Raw genomic sequence first — 13607 nt, 5'->3', positions numbered from 1 at the left:
GCTAGTCACTGAGACTGCCAGTCTAATCAACTTTTTATATAAACACCTGTCTGTCAGGATCTGGACCAAAAAAGACAAATTTTCTTTAACATAAAAACATATTTTTAACATAAAAATGACCAAGCTTTTCTTCTACTGCTAACATTGTGATTGGCTGACAGAAAGTAGTGAGCTGAGTTCTGCTCAATTATATCCATGCAGTCAGGGCTGGCTTTAGGCCAATTCCACCAATTCCCCAGAACCGGGCCCCATGCCCAGTGGCAGGGCCACCCAGAGTGGGGGGCAAGTGGCCAAGAATCCCTTCCCTGGCTAGAGGCACCTTTTTAATTTTTACTCACCCAGCAGCACTCCAGATCTTCAGTGGCATTTCTGCGGCAGGTCCTTCACTCGCTCCGGGTCTTCAGTGGCACTTTGGCGGCGGATCCTTCAGTGCTGCCGAAGACCCGGAGCAAGTGAAGGACCCGCTGCTGAAGACTCAGACCGCCACCTGCTGAGTACAAGCACCACGTGGTTTTTTACCTGTTTTTTTTAGTCATCCCTGTCGGGGCCCCGTGGAAACTGTTCGAATCGGGCCCCACACTTCCTAAAGCCGGCCCTGCATGCAGTCAGACTTTGGACCAGCCTAATTCAATCAGCTGTTTCTACTGCATGTGCAGGGATTCTTTCTCTAATACTTTCTAAGTTGCCTAACTCTTGGGTACCTAAGCATCCTCCTTCTCTCATGAGGCAAGGAATGCTTGAATTGGCCAGGATTTTGATTTCAATGATTGCTGAAGTCTCATGTTCTTTCTTTATATGTTATGACACAGATTATTTTGAACATTTTAATTTAATTGGGTCAGGGGTTGAAGTTTCCCATCTCTCTGCAAAAAAATCTCAAACGTATTACAGTCAATGATACAAAACTAGAGCCCTTCCTGAGGAAGCTGACCACCCATAACAAGAAAAGTCACTGAATCTGGCTTACAGAATAGCACAAAAATAACACAGTATGACATGGAATCTAAACTTTGGCTAACCAGTTCAAATTTGGCTCAGCCTCATTGTGGTCAGAAGTCGCTGCAAGCAGACGTTTGATCAGTCGCTCATTAGAAGTTAGGTTTAGTTTTTGGCAGGAGAGGGAAGCCTTGTCCAGATCCTAACAGACAGGTGTCTATATAAAAGGCTGACTAGACTGACAGTTTCAAGTGATTAGCTGCCTATGGGCACAACACAAAAATAGTGAGGCCACTATGCCCCAACCTTGCTCTGGATGGGCCCTAACACAAAGGGAAAGGGTAGCTACAGCTCCATGCATATTCTTTATTTGGTCTTTACAAGCAGGGGTTCCAGCAATGATATTTTTTTGGGGACACCTCTTTACCAAGAGCTACAATAATTAATTGCTCCATTCAAGATGTACCTGGATCTGGCTACTCCTTTTTTCTGCCTCGGACAGCCATTGATACACTGGACAACGAGAGCCTGCCTAAAGCAAGAGTCGAACTTGAAGCAATTATGTGGTCTAAACCAATATTTTGCTGTAATTACAGCTTTAGTGGCTGCCAATAGTGGCAGTGCTGGAGCCATGAAGGCAGAAGAAACTACTGGCTCACATGCTGAGTGATTCTGTTCCTCTAATGCTATCCAAACTGGAAGAAAATTTTTTAAAGTGATGCCTCTCTATGAGGGACAGGAACAGATTCCTAGAATAAGAAGGTTCCATGATAGTTGGAAATGACAGTTGAGATCTGGGGGCCCCCGGCAAATAAAAGCTGCTCACAGGATCTGTCTGGAGGCTAATTGTCAGCAAATTGGGAGTGGGAGGCTGAATAGAAAATCTGGTATAAAACACTTTGAATTTTGGGGAAAGTTCTGAACCAGCCCATATCTGCCAATGACATCTCACTGTTTGATAACCTGTACCTACAGCACAGTCTCTGATATCTGACTGTAACAATAATGAAGAAGAAATCCACTAATATCACTAAAGGTGTAAATAAATGGTGGGGAAAGATGGGCCTTTTCTTTTTAATTCTTGGTAAGAATTTCAGTGCCTTCAGTGTAGTTTTCAAACAAGCAATCAATAGAGGCTGGAGTCATCTCAGATATTGTGAACTGTTTGGATAATGGTGTTTGAACTGATCTTTAGATAGATGCATGTGTATCATTCCAATGTTTCCTGCTAGTGGTAGGAATTCTTTAGCTAGAAAGCTACCTAGACAGAAAAGTTAGAAGGCTTATTTTTAAGAAATGGGTCCCACTAAAAACAAGACGACTTCCCATCACTGCGCTGACTACTACCCACACAGCTGGGAGGCAGAGTCTTAACTCGTGTGTAAGCAGACATTTTTCCAGGGGCTATACATTACTAAACTCTGAACTGTTTGTTTTTTTTAAATACCAATTGTGGTTTTAGGCCATGTGGATTACTCTCTGTAAAGTGGTGTACAACGCAATATGGTGGTATTCAGACCTTAATAATAGGAATAATTGTCGCTTAGATACTTATTTAAGCCATCTCCAGTGACCTGCTCTCATGCTGTCCTAACATTATAAGGCCACTAGGCCAGAGGGACCACTGTAATCATCTAGTCTGCCTGCCTGCACTAACACAGGCCATAGGACTTCCCTGAATTAATTTGTTTGAACTAGAGCATATCTTTCAGGAAAAACACTGAATCTTGATTTTTTTAAAATTGCCAGTGATGCAGAATCTGGCACAAACACTGGCATTTTGTTCTAATTGTTAATTACCCCGACTGTAGTTAACTTGTCTTATTTCCAATCTGACTTTGTCTAGCTTCAATTTCCAGCCACTGGATTTTGTTATACCTTTGTCTGCCACACTGAAGAGACATTTATCAATGTTTGTTCTGCATGTAGATATCTAGGCTCAAGGAGCTCAATCACCAAGGGCCTGTTTTCCTTTTTTATTAATCCATTCTTTTTATAACAAATCTTATAAAAATTGTTATTGAACTTAAACAGAGAGAAACTTAGTATATAAACAATTATCAATTGGCCTACAGAAGTCCCTAAAGCTATGGGTCCATCAACGGCTATTAGCCAGGTTGGATAAGGATGCAACATCAGGGATGCTCTGAGTGTTCCTACCTGTTTGCCAGAAGCTGGAAGTGGATGATGGGATGGATCACTTTGATTCACTGGGAATGAACAAAATAGGTAAACACCTGTCATTGGCCACAGTCAGAAGATAGGATAAGGGGCTAGATATCCATTGATCTGACCCAATATGGCCATTCTTAGGTTCTTATTGGCTAGACATACCAATCACTTTCTTCAACTTTGGAACTGATCACATATTATTGATGATTTTCTACTCTTCATCCCTTTCTCCTCTTCTTTCCCTTCTGTCTTGCCATTTCTGTTAGTCTTTATCTCCTATTTAGGTCCAAACTTTTGTTTTCCTTACATTTAAATATGTAAACTTTTTATTGTCCTATAAAAACTTTTCATGATATTAAGCTTTTCTCCTCTTGTTTTGCTTATTTTAATATAATTTTGAATTTAATTGTGACTGAAGGGGTTTCTCCTTTCCTTAGTTGAGAACTTTTTTTGAATACTACCAGGTTTGATAGTGATGGATGACCCTCTTCCAGTAAACTCAAAAATTCCACCATTTTAATGGGGTCAACAGGGCTGACTTAAAATTGTTGGGGCCCAGGTCCCGGGTCCAGGTCCCAAGCCCAAAGGCTTCAGCCCTCGGTGCCGGGGCTAAGATTACAGGCCCTATCTGGGTCTGAATCCCATGGGCTTCAGCTTTGGCCCTCACCCCCCGAGTGGTGGGGCTTGGTCAGGTTCAGGTTTTGGTCCCCACTCCTGGGGTCCTGTAGTAATTTTTGTTGTCAGAAGGGGTTTGCGGTGCAATGAAGTTTGAGAACCCCTGGTTTAGAATATAATTGCCTGTTGAGATTTGTCTGTTTGTAAGTCTAACTTGCTTCTGTTCTCTTAATTTTTTTATATATTTTCTGAGACCAACTTTTCTAAAGCAATTTTAATTTTTTTTTTCAGCCTCACTGAGCAATGTTTGCTTTTTCTTTTTCTAATTTAGACTTTGTTAAACTGTCCCTAATCACTGCTGTGAAGGCATCCCATAAAGTTGTTTTAAAATCTGGTCAGCATTGTTTTCCTTAAACGATTGCATAATTTTCTCTATCTTAAACTCTTTTCTGGTCATACAGAAGTGTGGTGATTAATTTTCTTTTTGTTCTAGGTGTGTCTTACCAGTTTCTAATAAGTAAAACTGGTGCAGGATCTGACAAGGAGATACAAAATCAGTACAGCAAGGCTGTTTTAAGCTATTTTCTAGAGATTAAAATTGTATCAACTATTGTATATATTTTGTGGGATATTGAAAAGGAGTAATCTATCTTCTGGACTGAAATCTCCTGGAGTCCCACATCAAGTTAATTCATTACAGAGATTGTCAGTGCCTGATTTCCTATGCTTCATTATACTGCTTTCTGACTCCTTTAACCTTGGGTCTGGAACACAATTATTTTTAGTTTCCCCAGTCCCTTCCCCTTTATTTTCCCCCAAATCCCTCAAACCTCAAATATACTAAAACCAAAAAATCACTAAGTTCCTTCCCCCTTCACAATGTGGAGATTTACCAAAGTCCCAGATGGATCTGGCTAACCTGTCCACTCTTCTAGTATGAAGAATTTCCTCTAGGGGGAACCTCAACATCCACTCCATACAAAACTAGAGTACTATTTTATTTTTAATAGGACCAACATCCTGTGGGGAGTTGTACTAACTAAGCCATATTTCTTCTACTCTTCCCCCTATTTACATCTTTATTTTAGCACATGGTTACACCACTCTTTCTCCCCCCCTCCCCCAATCATTTGTAATCCTAGATTTCATTCCTCATACTCTGGTATTTAAATAATACCCTTATGAGTGCTTCAGAGTATTTCATAAGCAAAGGTGACACTCTGCTTTGTTTGTTAAATCTGAGAAAGATGAGGGAAAGCAATGAGACAGCCTTTCGGATGTCCATCTCCTTATGAAACTTTTTCTTGACTTTACTGTTCTATTTTTGGGTGATCTCTCTCCTACATTTTATTGCCAATCTTTATTTTGACTTGCTTGTTCAATGTCTGTGTTCTCTTGGGAACAAGATATGTCTTCTAATCCTTTAATCAGTCTCGTATCTCTTCTCTGAACCCTCTCCAATTTACCAACACCCTTCTTGAATTGTCCAGAGCTGGACAAAGTATTCCAGTGGCAGTTGCACCACTGCCAAATACACAGGTAAAATAACCTCACTACTTGTATTCAATATTCAACTGTTAACATCTCTAAGAATTTCACTACTCCTTTGGGGCATTAGCCATCAGCAAGGTAGGAGCGATGACCTATACATCCTGATAAAGGATACCTGATATGAGGGAAACATTGTGGTATTATCAATAGTTGCTTGTGGCTAACTACCGCCATTATGAAAGACACCGGACTACAGTATGTGGACCTCTGAAGGGAGAACTCTGGACTCAAAGCTATTGTGTCTCTTAGTTTGTTCTTGTGTGGCTATCTGAAAATACCTGAAACAAATAGCTCATACTAGTATCTAGCAATGGTACTCCAATTTTTTTCTCAGGCTTGCACTGTTGCAGTTAATTATGCTAAGTTAATAACCATTTATTTGCTGCCTTTGTGGTATATTGCCTGTCTCCCATCCCTATATATTTATAAGGCTCTGGGACTATTGCCTCCAATGTATTTGTCAGGACTCTGTCTATACCAAAGATTTAATTACTCCCAGTGAATGCTTCCAACAAGTGGTTGCCAAAAGTGTCTCAGAACTTGTTTTTAAAATGAAAAATGTTTTTTTTACTATATTTTTTGTTAAAGTTTCTATCTTTATCTAAAGTCTGGTTTTTGTCAAAGCATTTTTGGGGGTTTTCTGATTGAAAAATTTGGTATTTGACACTGTTATCCTGCCAAAAAATTAAATTACCATGTGAGCTCTATCCCATTCTATTTGTAGTGATCTCATTGGTGCTGGGAAAGAGGCATGCATAGGGGACAGGACTGTGAGAACTGAGTGAGGGTTGTACGAATAGTCATGCAACATGGTCCTCTATAAAGCCCATAGTTAATGTTGCCCTAAACCAGGGGTAGGCAACCTATAGCACACGTGCCAAAGGCGGCATGCAAGCTGATTTTCAGCTGCACTCACACTACCTGGGTCCTGGCCACCAGTCCGGGAGGCTCTGCATTTTAATTTTAAATGAAGCTTCTTAAACATTTTAAGAACCTTATTTACTTTACATACAACAATAGTTTAGCTATATATTATAGACTTATAGAAAGAGACCTTCTAAAAACGTTAATGTATTACTGGCACACGAGACCTTAAATTAGAGTGAATAAATGAAGACTGGGCACACCACTTCTGAAAGGTTGCTGACCCCTGCCCTAAACTCAACATGTTGGATATAAGGAGCTTTTGGTGATGTAAGCGAGCACATATTTCCATGGTAGGTATGTACCTCCCCCTTGCTTAATTTGTGCCAGGGCTGAGCCCGGGTGCCTCCAGGCTTGCAGTTCATAGCCCCAGTACCATAGGTGGTGTGTATAAGAGGCTGTGGGAGGCCTCCCCCAAAAGGACTAGCCAGGGGAGGACAAATGCCTTGGATGCTGTGCAGATCACCTCCTTGTGTAGGCATGCTTGTTTAGTGCCTTTAGAGTGCCAGAAACAATGATCCCTAGAAGTGGGAGGGGGGCACTTGTGAGGGGAGGGCAGTGAGCAGTGAGGGGCTTCAGAGAAAGAGGCAGAGTGGGGAAGAGCCTGGCTACAGGCAGCAGTGCGTGCCCCCCCCATTTCTAGGGAACTTCTGGTGGTGAAGCCTTCCCCACAGATGTGTGCCAGCACATCAGGGCTTGCTCTGTCAATTATGAAAGTGTAAAAAAAAAAAAAACTGCTTGAGCCCCAACAACTGAAAGCACTGGGTGCCTCTGTCTACTTTGTAGGGGGATCCTGCCTCAGTTTCTCTTCATCCTGTCCTCGTGGTAAATCTTAACTTTTCTCTTGTGGGCCTGCTGCTTGTGGTTGAGGGTGGAGTAGAGGAACCTGGACTGAGCAGAAACGCGAAAGGGATTTGGCCGCCGCACATATAGAGGAGCCAGGGCAGGGGCCGCGCCCAGGGGCGCTCGCGGAGCGGGTACTGTGGCGCGGGGTAGGGGCGGAGAGGACAGGCTACCCCGGGGGACCAGGCTGTTGGCGCACGTAGCCACACCCCCGAAGAAGCCACGCCCACATAGTTTGCTGGCTGACTGTCCCGCAGGCTGCTGCGCTTGCGCAGGGCGCTGCTGCTGCTGTGCTCGAGCTCACGTAGACGCAGCGTGGCCAGCAGCTGTGGCCGCCGCCGTCCCCTCCCCAGTCGCGGGCGGAGCGACGCGGGCCCCGGCCGATATAAAGATCCCGAAGAGGCCCAGCGGCTCTTGGCTGCGCCACACAGCAGGTCCCAGCGTGTCTACCCGCGGCGCGGCGCGGCGCAGGGAGAGCGGGGCCCCAGCAGCAGCAGCAGCCGCCAGCAGCCTCCCTCCTTCCCTCAGGTGAGGCGCCCGCCGACCTGCTGCCCCGCCCCGCCCCCGGGGCGTGAGGGGAGCCGCGGGCGGCCTGACCCCGCCGAGGTGGCCTTTCTGGGGAGTCTCTTCCCTCGGGGCCGGGGCTGCTTAGCCCTCGCGCCTGCTCTCGTCAGGAGCCTGCTCCACCCGCGGGCCGGGCCCACCGGGTACCGGGAGTAGCGGGGGTGGGGTGTTAAAAGGGGCGCGAGCTCGCGGGCCTCTCGAGAGCCTGTGCGGTCCGGAGCTGCTCCGAGGGTCTTTCCTGGGCCGTGAGCCGCCCCTGCAGCCTCCCTCGGGCCCAGCTGGGAGGGGGTGTCCAGGCAGATGAAGTCATCCACCCACTCTAGGAGCACCGTCCTCCCGCCGATCCCGAATCTTCTTTCCGCGAAGGAAGCATATTTGCAGCAGATTATTCTGCGTATCGATCGGGTTAAGCACGTGTTTGCTACTTCTGAAATGGGATCAGATTTCTTCCCTAGTCAAGTGCAGTTATGCAATGGATTATCCATCTATCTTCTTAGCCTGTGCCCATTGTCATGGCACCAGAGTGCATATTAGTTAGACTTGTTTAAACAAGAATACTGTATCCTGAGGTTACACAAATGAGGTTTCCTTCTAACTCCTGGTTTCCAGTCTTTAGCAGACTGAATTGCATTGGGGCAGTTTAAAGCAGTTTCTTTAAATTAGAAGGGGAAAAAACTTGTAGTAATAAGCTTTTGGGCTATTTTATTTGTGTATCACATTCGAAAAATGTTTTTATGCTGAGCTCTGTATAGTGATCTCTTTGCAAGTCAGTGGAAAAGACATGAGACTCAAGAATTAGTTGTTGCAAGCAAGGATTACATGCTATACAAAATTTAGGCTTTCTAGTTTATTTTAAAGAGGTGTAGTTTCCCCCCACCCATTGGAAAGAAATTTGGAGAGATGAAATGTCCATTACGTGAGTGGGGGAGGGGGGTGATACGTGGCAGTAGCGTTCTTTCACTAACCTTTTGCTTGCTTTATAAACTTCTGGAAAGAAGTTTTTCATTTCCCCTATTTACAGTTAGTGTTGCATAATATGAATAAAAGAGCATGGAATTTAATCAACATACAGATGTGAAAAACCTGACATTGCATAAATCCCATTACTTTCTTCTAATTTTTGGTCACTAGTATTTTTTCAGAGAAAGAGGTTACTTCGAGCTATTTGTGATTTATCAGGAACTTCTAGTCTAAGCAGTTCTTATTTTGAGAAGTTTAAAGTTGCATCACCCTCTTAGAGATTAAATAGCATTTAAACTGAATTTTGTAGGAACAAAAGTACATTTAAACAGACTTCAATTATATAGATAGGATGTTACATTTAAAATCTCATTTCTATTTTGCTTTTAACTAGATTTAATTGTAGCTTATGATTAAGTGGGAATATGAAATGTAGCTGATGATTGGGTCAGTAGAAGCTTTGCATACATCATAACTTTTTTTAATCTTGTGGCAAGGAATTTAATTGCTAGAGGCTTTGTAATTTATTTTCATGTTTAAGATCCTGAAAAAGACCACTTCATTCATTCTGACTGTAACTTTGTAATGCATTACTTTCCAAACTGGCACTAGGCATAGGTTACAGAGAACTTTTTTCTGCTTGTAAGGCTGGGGCTCTACACTATGACCCTTACAGCTGCACCGCTCCTGCCTAGCCATTCTTTGCTGGCAGGGAAGAGCTCTCCTGCAGGCATAACTAAACCACCCCCAACAATCTGGCAGGTATGCCACTATAGCTTAGACACTACAGTGATGGTTCCATCAACCTGGCTGCATCTACAGCGGGGTTAGGTTGGCCTAATGACAGTGCACAGGGTGTGAAGTTTTTCACAGCTCAGCAATGTTTTTAGGTTGATCCAAGTTTTAGGTGTAGACCAGGCTGTAATGTAGGTTGGAGCTAAGGCAGAAGAAGATATCAGACTAGATGTACCTTTTTAGTAATACTGTTGTATGAATATACAAAAATTCAGAAGCTTTGAAGCAAATTATTGTACTTATCCAGCTAAAGATGACCGAGAGAACCTCTGATGTTTGTTTATAGTAAATCATCAAATGTTTTACAAATATTTTTTAGCTTCCACTTGTGTGAGCTGGTGGGTGGCCTAATAGGCCTGTGCATTGCTGTGAAGGAACTCCTTGTGTTCCCTTCCTGCTTTCTCCATTAGTTTGGGGCTGGGAGTCTGCAGAAGCAGTATAGTCAGTCTCAAGGAAATAGTTTGTTCTGCACTGCTTGCTATGAATCCCTTTGTCAAATTAGGTCCTGCCTATATATGAGAGATTTCCACTAGTGTAGTTAAATCAATGAAAACCCCTGCATAGCTATAATGTACTGCATAGCTTTAAAATGGGGCTTACACTTCTGTTAATAATCTGATCCTACACTGGATCAAGGTAATTGCAGTACCATAAGCCATGCTCTTACATCTGTGTAGTGTAGCTATGTTAGGGATTTGCATTGGTGTAACTACTCTAATATAGACAGGGTGTAAAATTTACTCGGGGAATTCTGTGCCAAAAAAATTAAATTATGCACACGATATTTTAAAATTCTGCAAATCTTATTTGTCATAACACTATATAATCACTCCAGTTTCAGTTATTTTGGTAATTTATTTCAAAATACCTGTTGGCAAGTATGTCTGTAACAAATAAGACACACACACACACACACACACACACACACACACACCAGAGAGTTAGAAACCCCTAAGAAACTGAGTTCCTGTTTCTCTCCCCCCTCCCTCCTCAGAGCCCAGCTGTGGGGCTCCCCTGCCCCCCCGCCCCAGCCCAGACACTCAGACCTCCTAGCCTCCTAGAGCCCAGGGATCCCCCTGATGCTGGTCCTGGGCTTGCACAGAGTTTCCTGTGTGCTGTCACCTCCTTCAGGCCATGCTGGGGACTGCAGCTGCCAGGAACCCTACAGCTCCCTTGCCCTCCCTTCTGGCATGGTCTTCTATTTGCAAGCTGGGCTCTGCTGGGTCCAGCAGCCCCTAGTGGAGGTCAGCAGCTCTGCAGTCAATTTCTGAGGGGCGGGGAAAGGAAATTCTGCACACACAACACTAATTTCTGCAAAATTCTGCATTGTGCAGTGGCACAGAATTCCCCCAGGAGTACCTGCAACTCTGCATCCAGCCACGAGGGGGTGCCCTAGAGTTGAGATGCACGAGGAGGTGCGAGTGGCTGGGCTGGGAGGGGACATGAATTTTTGGTCTTACAGACATGCTTGTTGACAGTTTTTTTTAAAGTAAATTGCCAAAATAATTGAAGCTGGCATGATTATATAGTGTTTTGACAAATAAAATTTGCAGAATTTTAAAATATTGTGTGCATAATTTTAAATTTTTTGCCACAGAAGTAGTTGCAGGAAACTTGGCCGCTTTCTCGGCCATGGTGATCCCTCTCAGCAGGTCTCTTACCCAGAGTCTTTTTGGCTCAACCCTGTGGCAGAGTTATGTAACAGTTCAGTTCACTTCTGGGGTTCAGGACTAAACAAAAGGTCCTTTGCCAATTCTGGGCTTAATGCCAAACTGCAAGTGTTTTGCTATTCCTGTATTTGACTCCAGTTTCCTTACCCATGTAGGCCCTGGCTCAGGACTCCTCTCCATCAGAGAGACCTGTCTCCTCCACAGTCTCTTTCCAGCTGTTCTCTTTCAGGGCAGGTTAGGTCAACTTATTACTGTGGTGGTTCGTGCCCAGACTGCCCTCCTTCTGTCAGTAGTGTGGGTCCTCACCAGGAGGCCTCCCACCGACTTAAAAAGGACAGTGGTGTGGGAGAGGGGTGCTCCACATGCAGCTCTGTGCCGGCTGGCTCCCTGCTCCCTGCCATCGGGAGCCTGGCTGGCCCCCGTGGTTTCCTGCAGGGGATGTAAGCTGCCTTATGTTGACCGAACTCTATGGTGTAGACCAAGCCTCAGTCTACTTTTATGGCTTAGCTCCTCTTCTTTTATCCAGGATGTGGTTAGATCCCCCCTATTCCTCCCCTGTTCCCCCAAAATTCAGAGCATGACTATTTGGGTCCTTTCCCTTGCCTTGCTGATGATGGTGGTTAAGCCTGGTAACAAACTGCATCCACACTCAGGGTATGGCTACACTTGCAAATTTGCAGCGCTGCAGCAGGGTGTGAAAAAACACCCTCTGCAGCGCTGCAAATTGCGGCGCTACAAAGCGCCAGTGTAGTCAAAGCCCCAGCGCTGGGAGCGCGGCTCCCAGCGCTGGGGCTATGGCTACATTAGCGCTTCAAAGCGCTGCCGCGGGAGCGCTGCCGCGGCAGCGCTTTGAAGCGCTAATGTAGCCATAGCCTCAGACTTGTACTGCCTATGAAGCTGAACAATATTGTCTCATAGTTTACTTGTGCTCCCCTGTCAGTCTATATCAGGGTGGATTGATTTAAATCAGTGATTTTAAATAACTGATTTGAATCAGCAAACAGGAACATTGATTTAAAATCATCGATTTTAATCAAGTTTTGCATTTGTACTTTTTAGCTTTCCTAAAGAAAGTTGCTCATTGGTTGGTACCATCATAACGTTGATTTGCAACTAAACATAGCCTTTACACTGGATTTGGTTGTTCTTTTTGCTAACTGGGAAGATGAGCTATATCTGTACTAATTTATTTAAGCAATTATATAGTTAATTGATATTTTTATTTGTGATTTGTGTCATGCTCTACTTCAATGGCAATTCAATTAAATGCACAAACCCAATATTTTAATTTAAAAAAAAATAAATTACCTTGTGTGCTGGATATGTAAGGAAAAATAATTAAAAATGTTTTGCATTAAAAACTAATTTATTGACACAGACATGATGCGCCTTTTGTTGATCTGTTTTGAGAATTGCTGATCAGAGGCTATTCTTTTGCTCTTTGCGTACATGACAGTACTAGATTTATGGGAACACATCCCCTGACTGTAAGCATTTTCTGCACATGTTTTTGTGTGGCACTATATCAGTAGTAAGACCAGAGTTGTGAGTTCAATCCTTGAGGGGGCCATTTAGGGATTTGGGGATTGGTCCTGCTTTGAGCAGGGGGTTGGACTAGATGATAGCTTGAGGTCCCTGCCAACTCTAATATTCTACGATTCTAAATAAACTACTACCTGTTAGGGAATTGAAGGGATTGTTTTTTGTCACCATGTCCTTCATGATTTTAGAACTAGTATATTTCATCCTCTCCACTAGTTTTTAGTCATAGATTGGAAAAGGAAAACAAACTTTCCTGCTTTTTCAATTGGTTTCTTAACTTCTGAATGAACTAGTCATTGCACTGAGATAGTTGAGTAAACTGAAATGAAAATCTGGTTTAGCATTGCAGCAAACTGATTCCAGGTGCTTAGTCAGTGGCTTCCACCAGTTCAGTGGTCTGACTTTCTTTAAAACAAGGCAGAAAAAATGTACTGTTCAATATTTATTTTATTATATTAAAAGCATTCAAATTAATTTAGATCTTAACATAACTGTCAATTTTAAATTTACTTTTAAATAGTTTTAAAACCCCTGTATTTAATTTAAATCAGATTTAAAACTATCCATCCTGGTCTGTCTGTTACAGCTGTCCCACTGCTGGATTCTTTCTCCCCCACCCCTTTCTGTTTGTGCTAAGTGGCTGCCCCCCCTCCCCCGCCATTGAACTGCTTGCTACCAAAGTCACAGCCTGGCCCTGCTCATGGGAATGGCTTGTGCAGACTGACTGGAGCCATTGCTCTGCTCAGGGCTGGGGGCTTCCATTGCTCCTTTGTCTAGCTTCTTTGTTCAGACCCGGCTCAGTGTAGGGTGCTCTGCCCAGGTATGCAAGACCTAAAATGGCCAAATAGTTAAGCATATGAGTCATACCTGTGACTCAGAATTTGCCCAGACATGTTCTGTGCTCACCTGCAGTTTTTTCCCTGCCTTCTCTCCTCCCTTGTTTTAACAAGGGGAACCAATCAGAGTTACTGGCGGGGAAACTGCCTGAGTTTGCCTTTAAAACCAGACATTTTCTGATCAGACCCCGGAGAAGGT

General features: G+C 43.7%; 2 protein-coding genes across 11 annotated transcripts in view; one reads left to right on the top strand and one right to left on the bottom strand.

The window, feature by feature from the left end:
• P4HA1 (prolyl 4-hydroxylase subunit alpha 1) overlaps nucleotides 1–13607 on the top strand; it is a 79544-nt gene that overhangs the window by 2049 nt on the left and 63888 nt on the right. For 2 of the 7 annotated variants that reach the window (XM_045022567.1, XM_045022572.1), the window contains exon 1: nucleotides 7384–7569. The exons of 3 other annotated variants lie outside the window; for them this stretch is intronic. The gene's annotated coding sequence lies outside the window, so the exon portion shown is untranslated. Of the gene's footprint in view, nucleotides 1–7381; nucleotides 7570–13607 lie in introns of those variants that run through there. 2 more of the 7 variants (XM_045022571.1, XM_045022566.1) reach the window with 2 other exon arrangements.
• NUDT13 (nudix hydrolase 13) overlaps nucleotides 1–13607 on the bottom strand; it is a 93829-nt gene that overhangs the window by 24274 nt on the left and 55948 nt on the right. For 3 of the 4 annotated variants that reach the window (XM_045022574.1, XM_045022575.1, XM_045022579.1), the window contains exon 1: nucleotides 1403–1662. The exons of the other annotated variant lie outside the window; for it this stretch is intronic. In XM_045022574.1, coding sequence (XP_044878509.1) covers nucleotides 1403–1569 — 167 coding nt within the window. In that variant the 5' untranslated portion in view covers nucleotides 1570–1662. Of the gene's footprint in view, nucleotides 1–1402; nucleotides 1663–13607 lie in introns of those variants that run through there. 4 annotated transcript variants of the gene reach the window in all.

Source organism: Mauremys mutica, chromosome 7 (assembly GCF_020497125.1).
Source record: "Mauremys mutica isolate MM-2020 ecotype Southern chromosome 7, ASM2049712v1, whole genome shotgun sequence".
In the NCBI taxonomy this organism is placed as follows: Eukaryota; Metazoa; Chordata; order Testudines; family Geoemydidae; genus Mauremys; species Mauremys mutica.
Note: the sequence above shows the minus strand (reverse complement) of the source record. Positions and strands in the feature narration are given on the sequence as shown.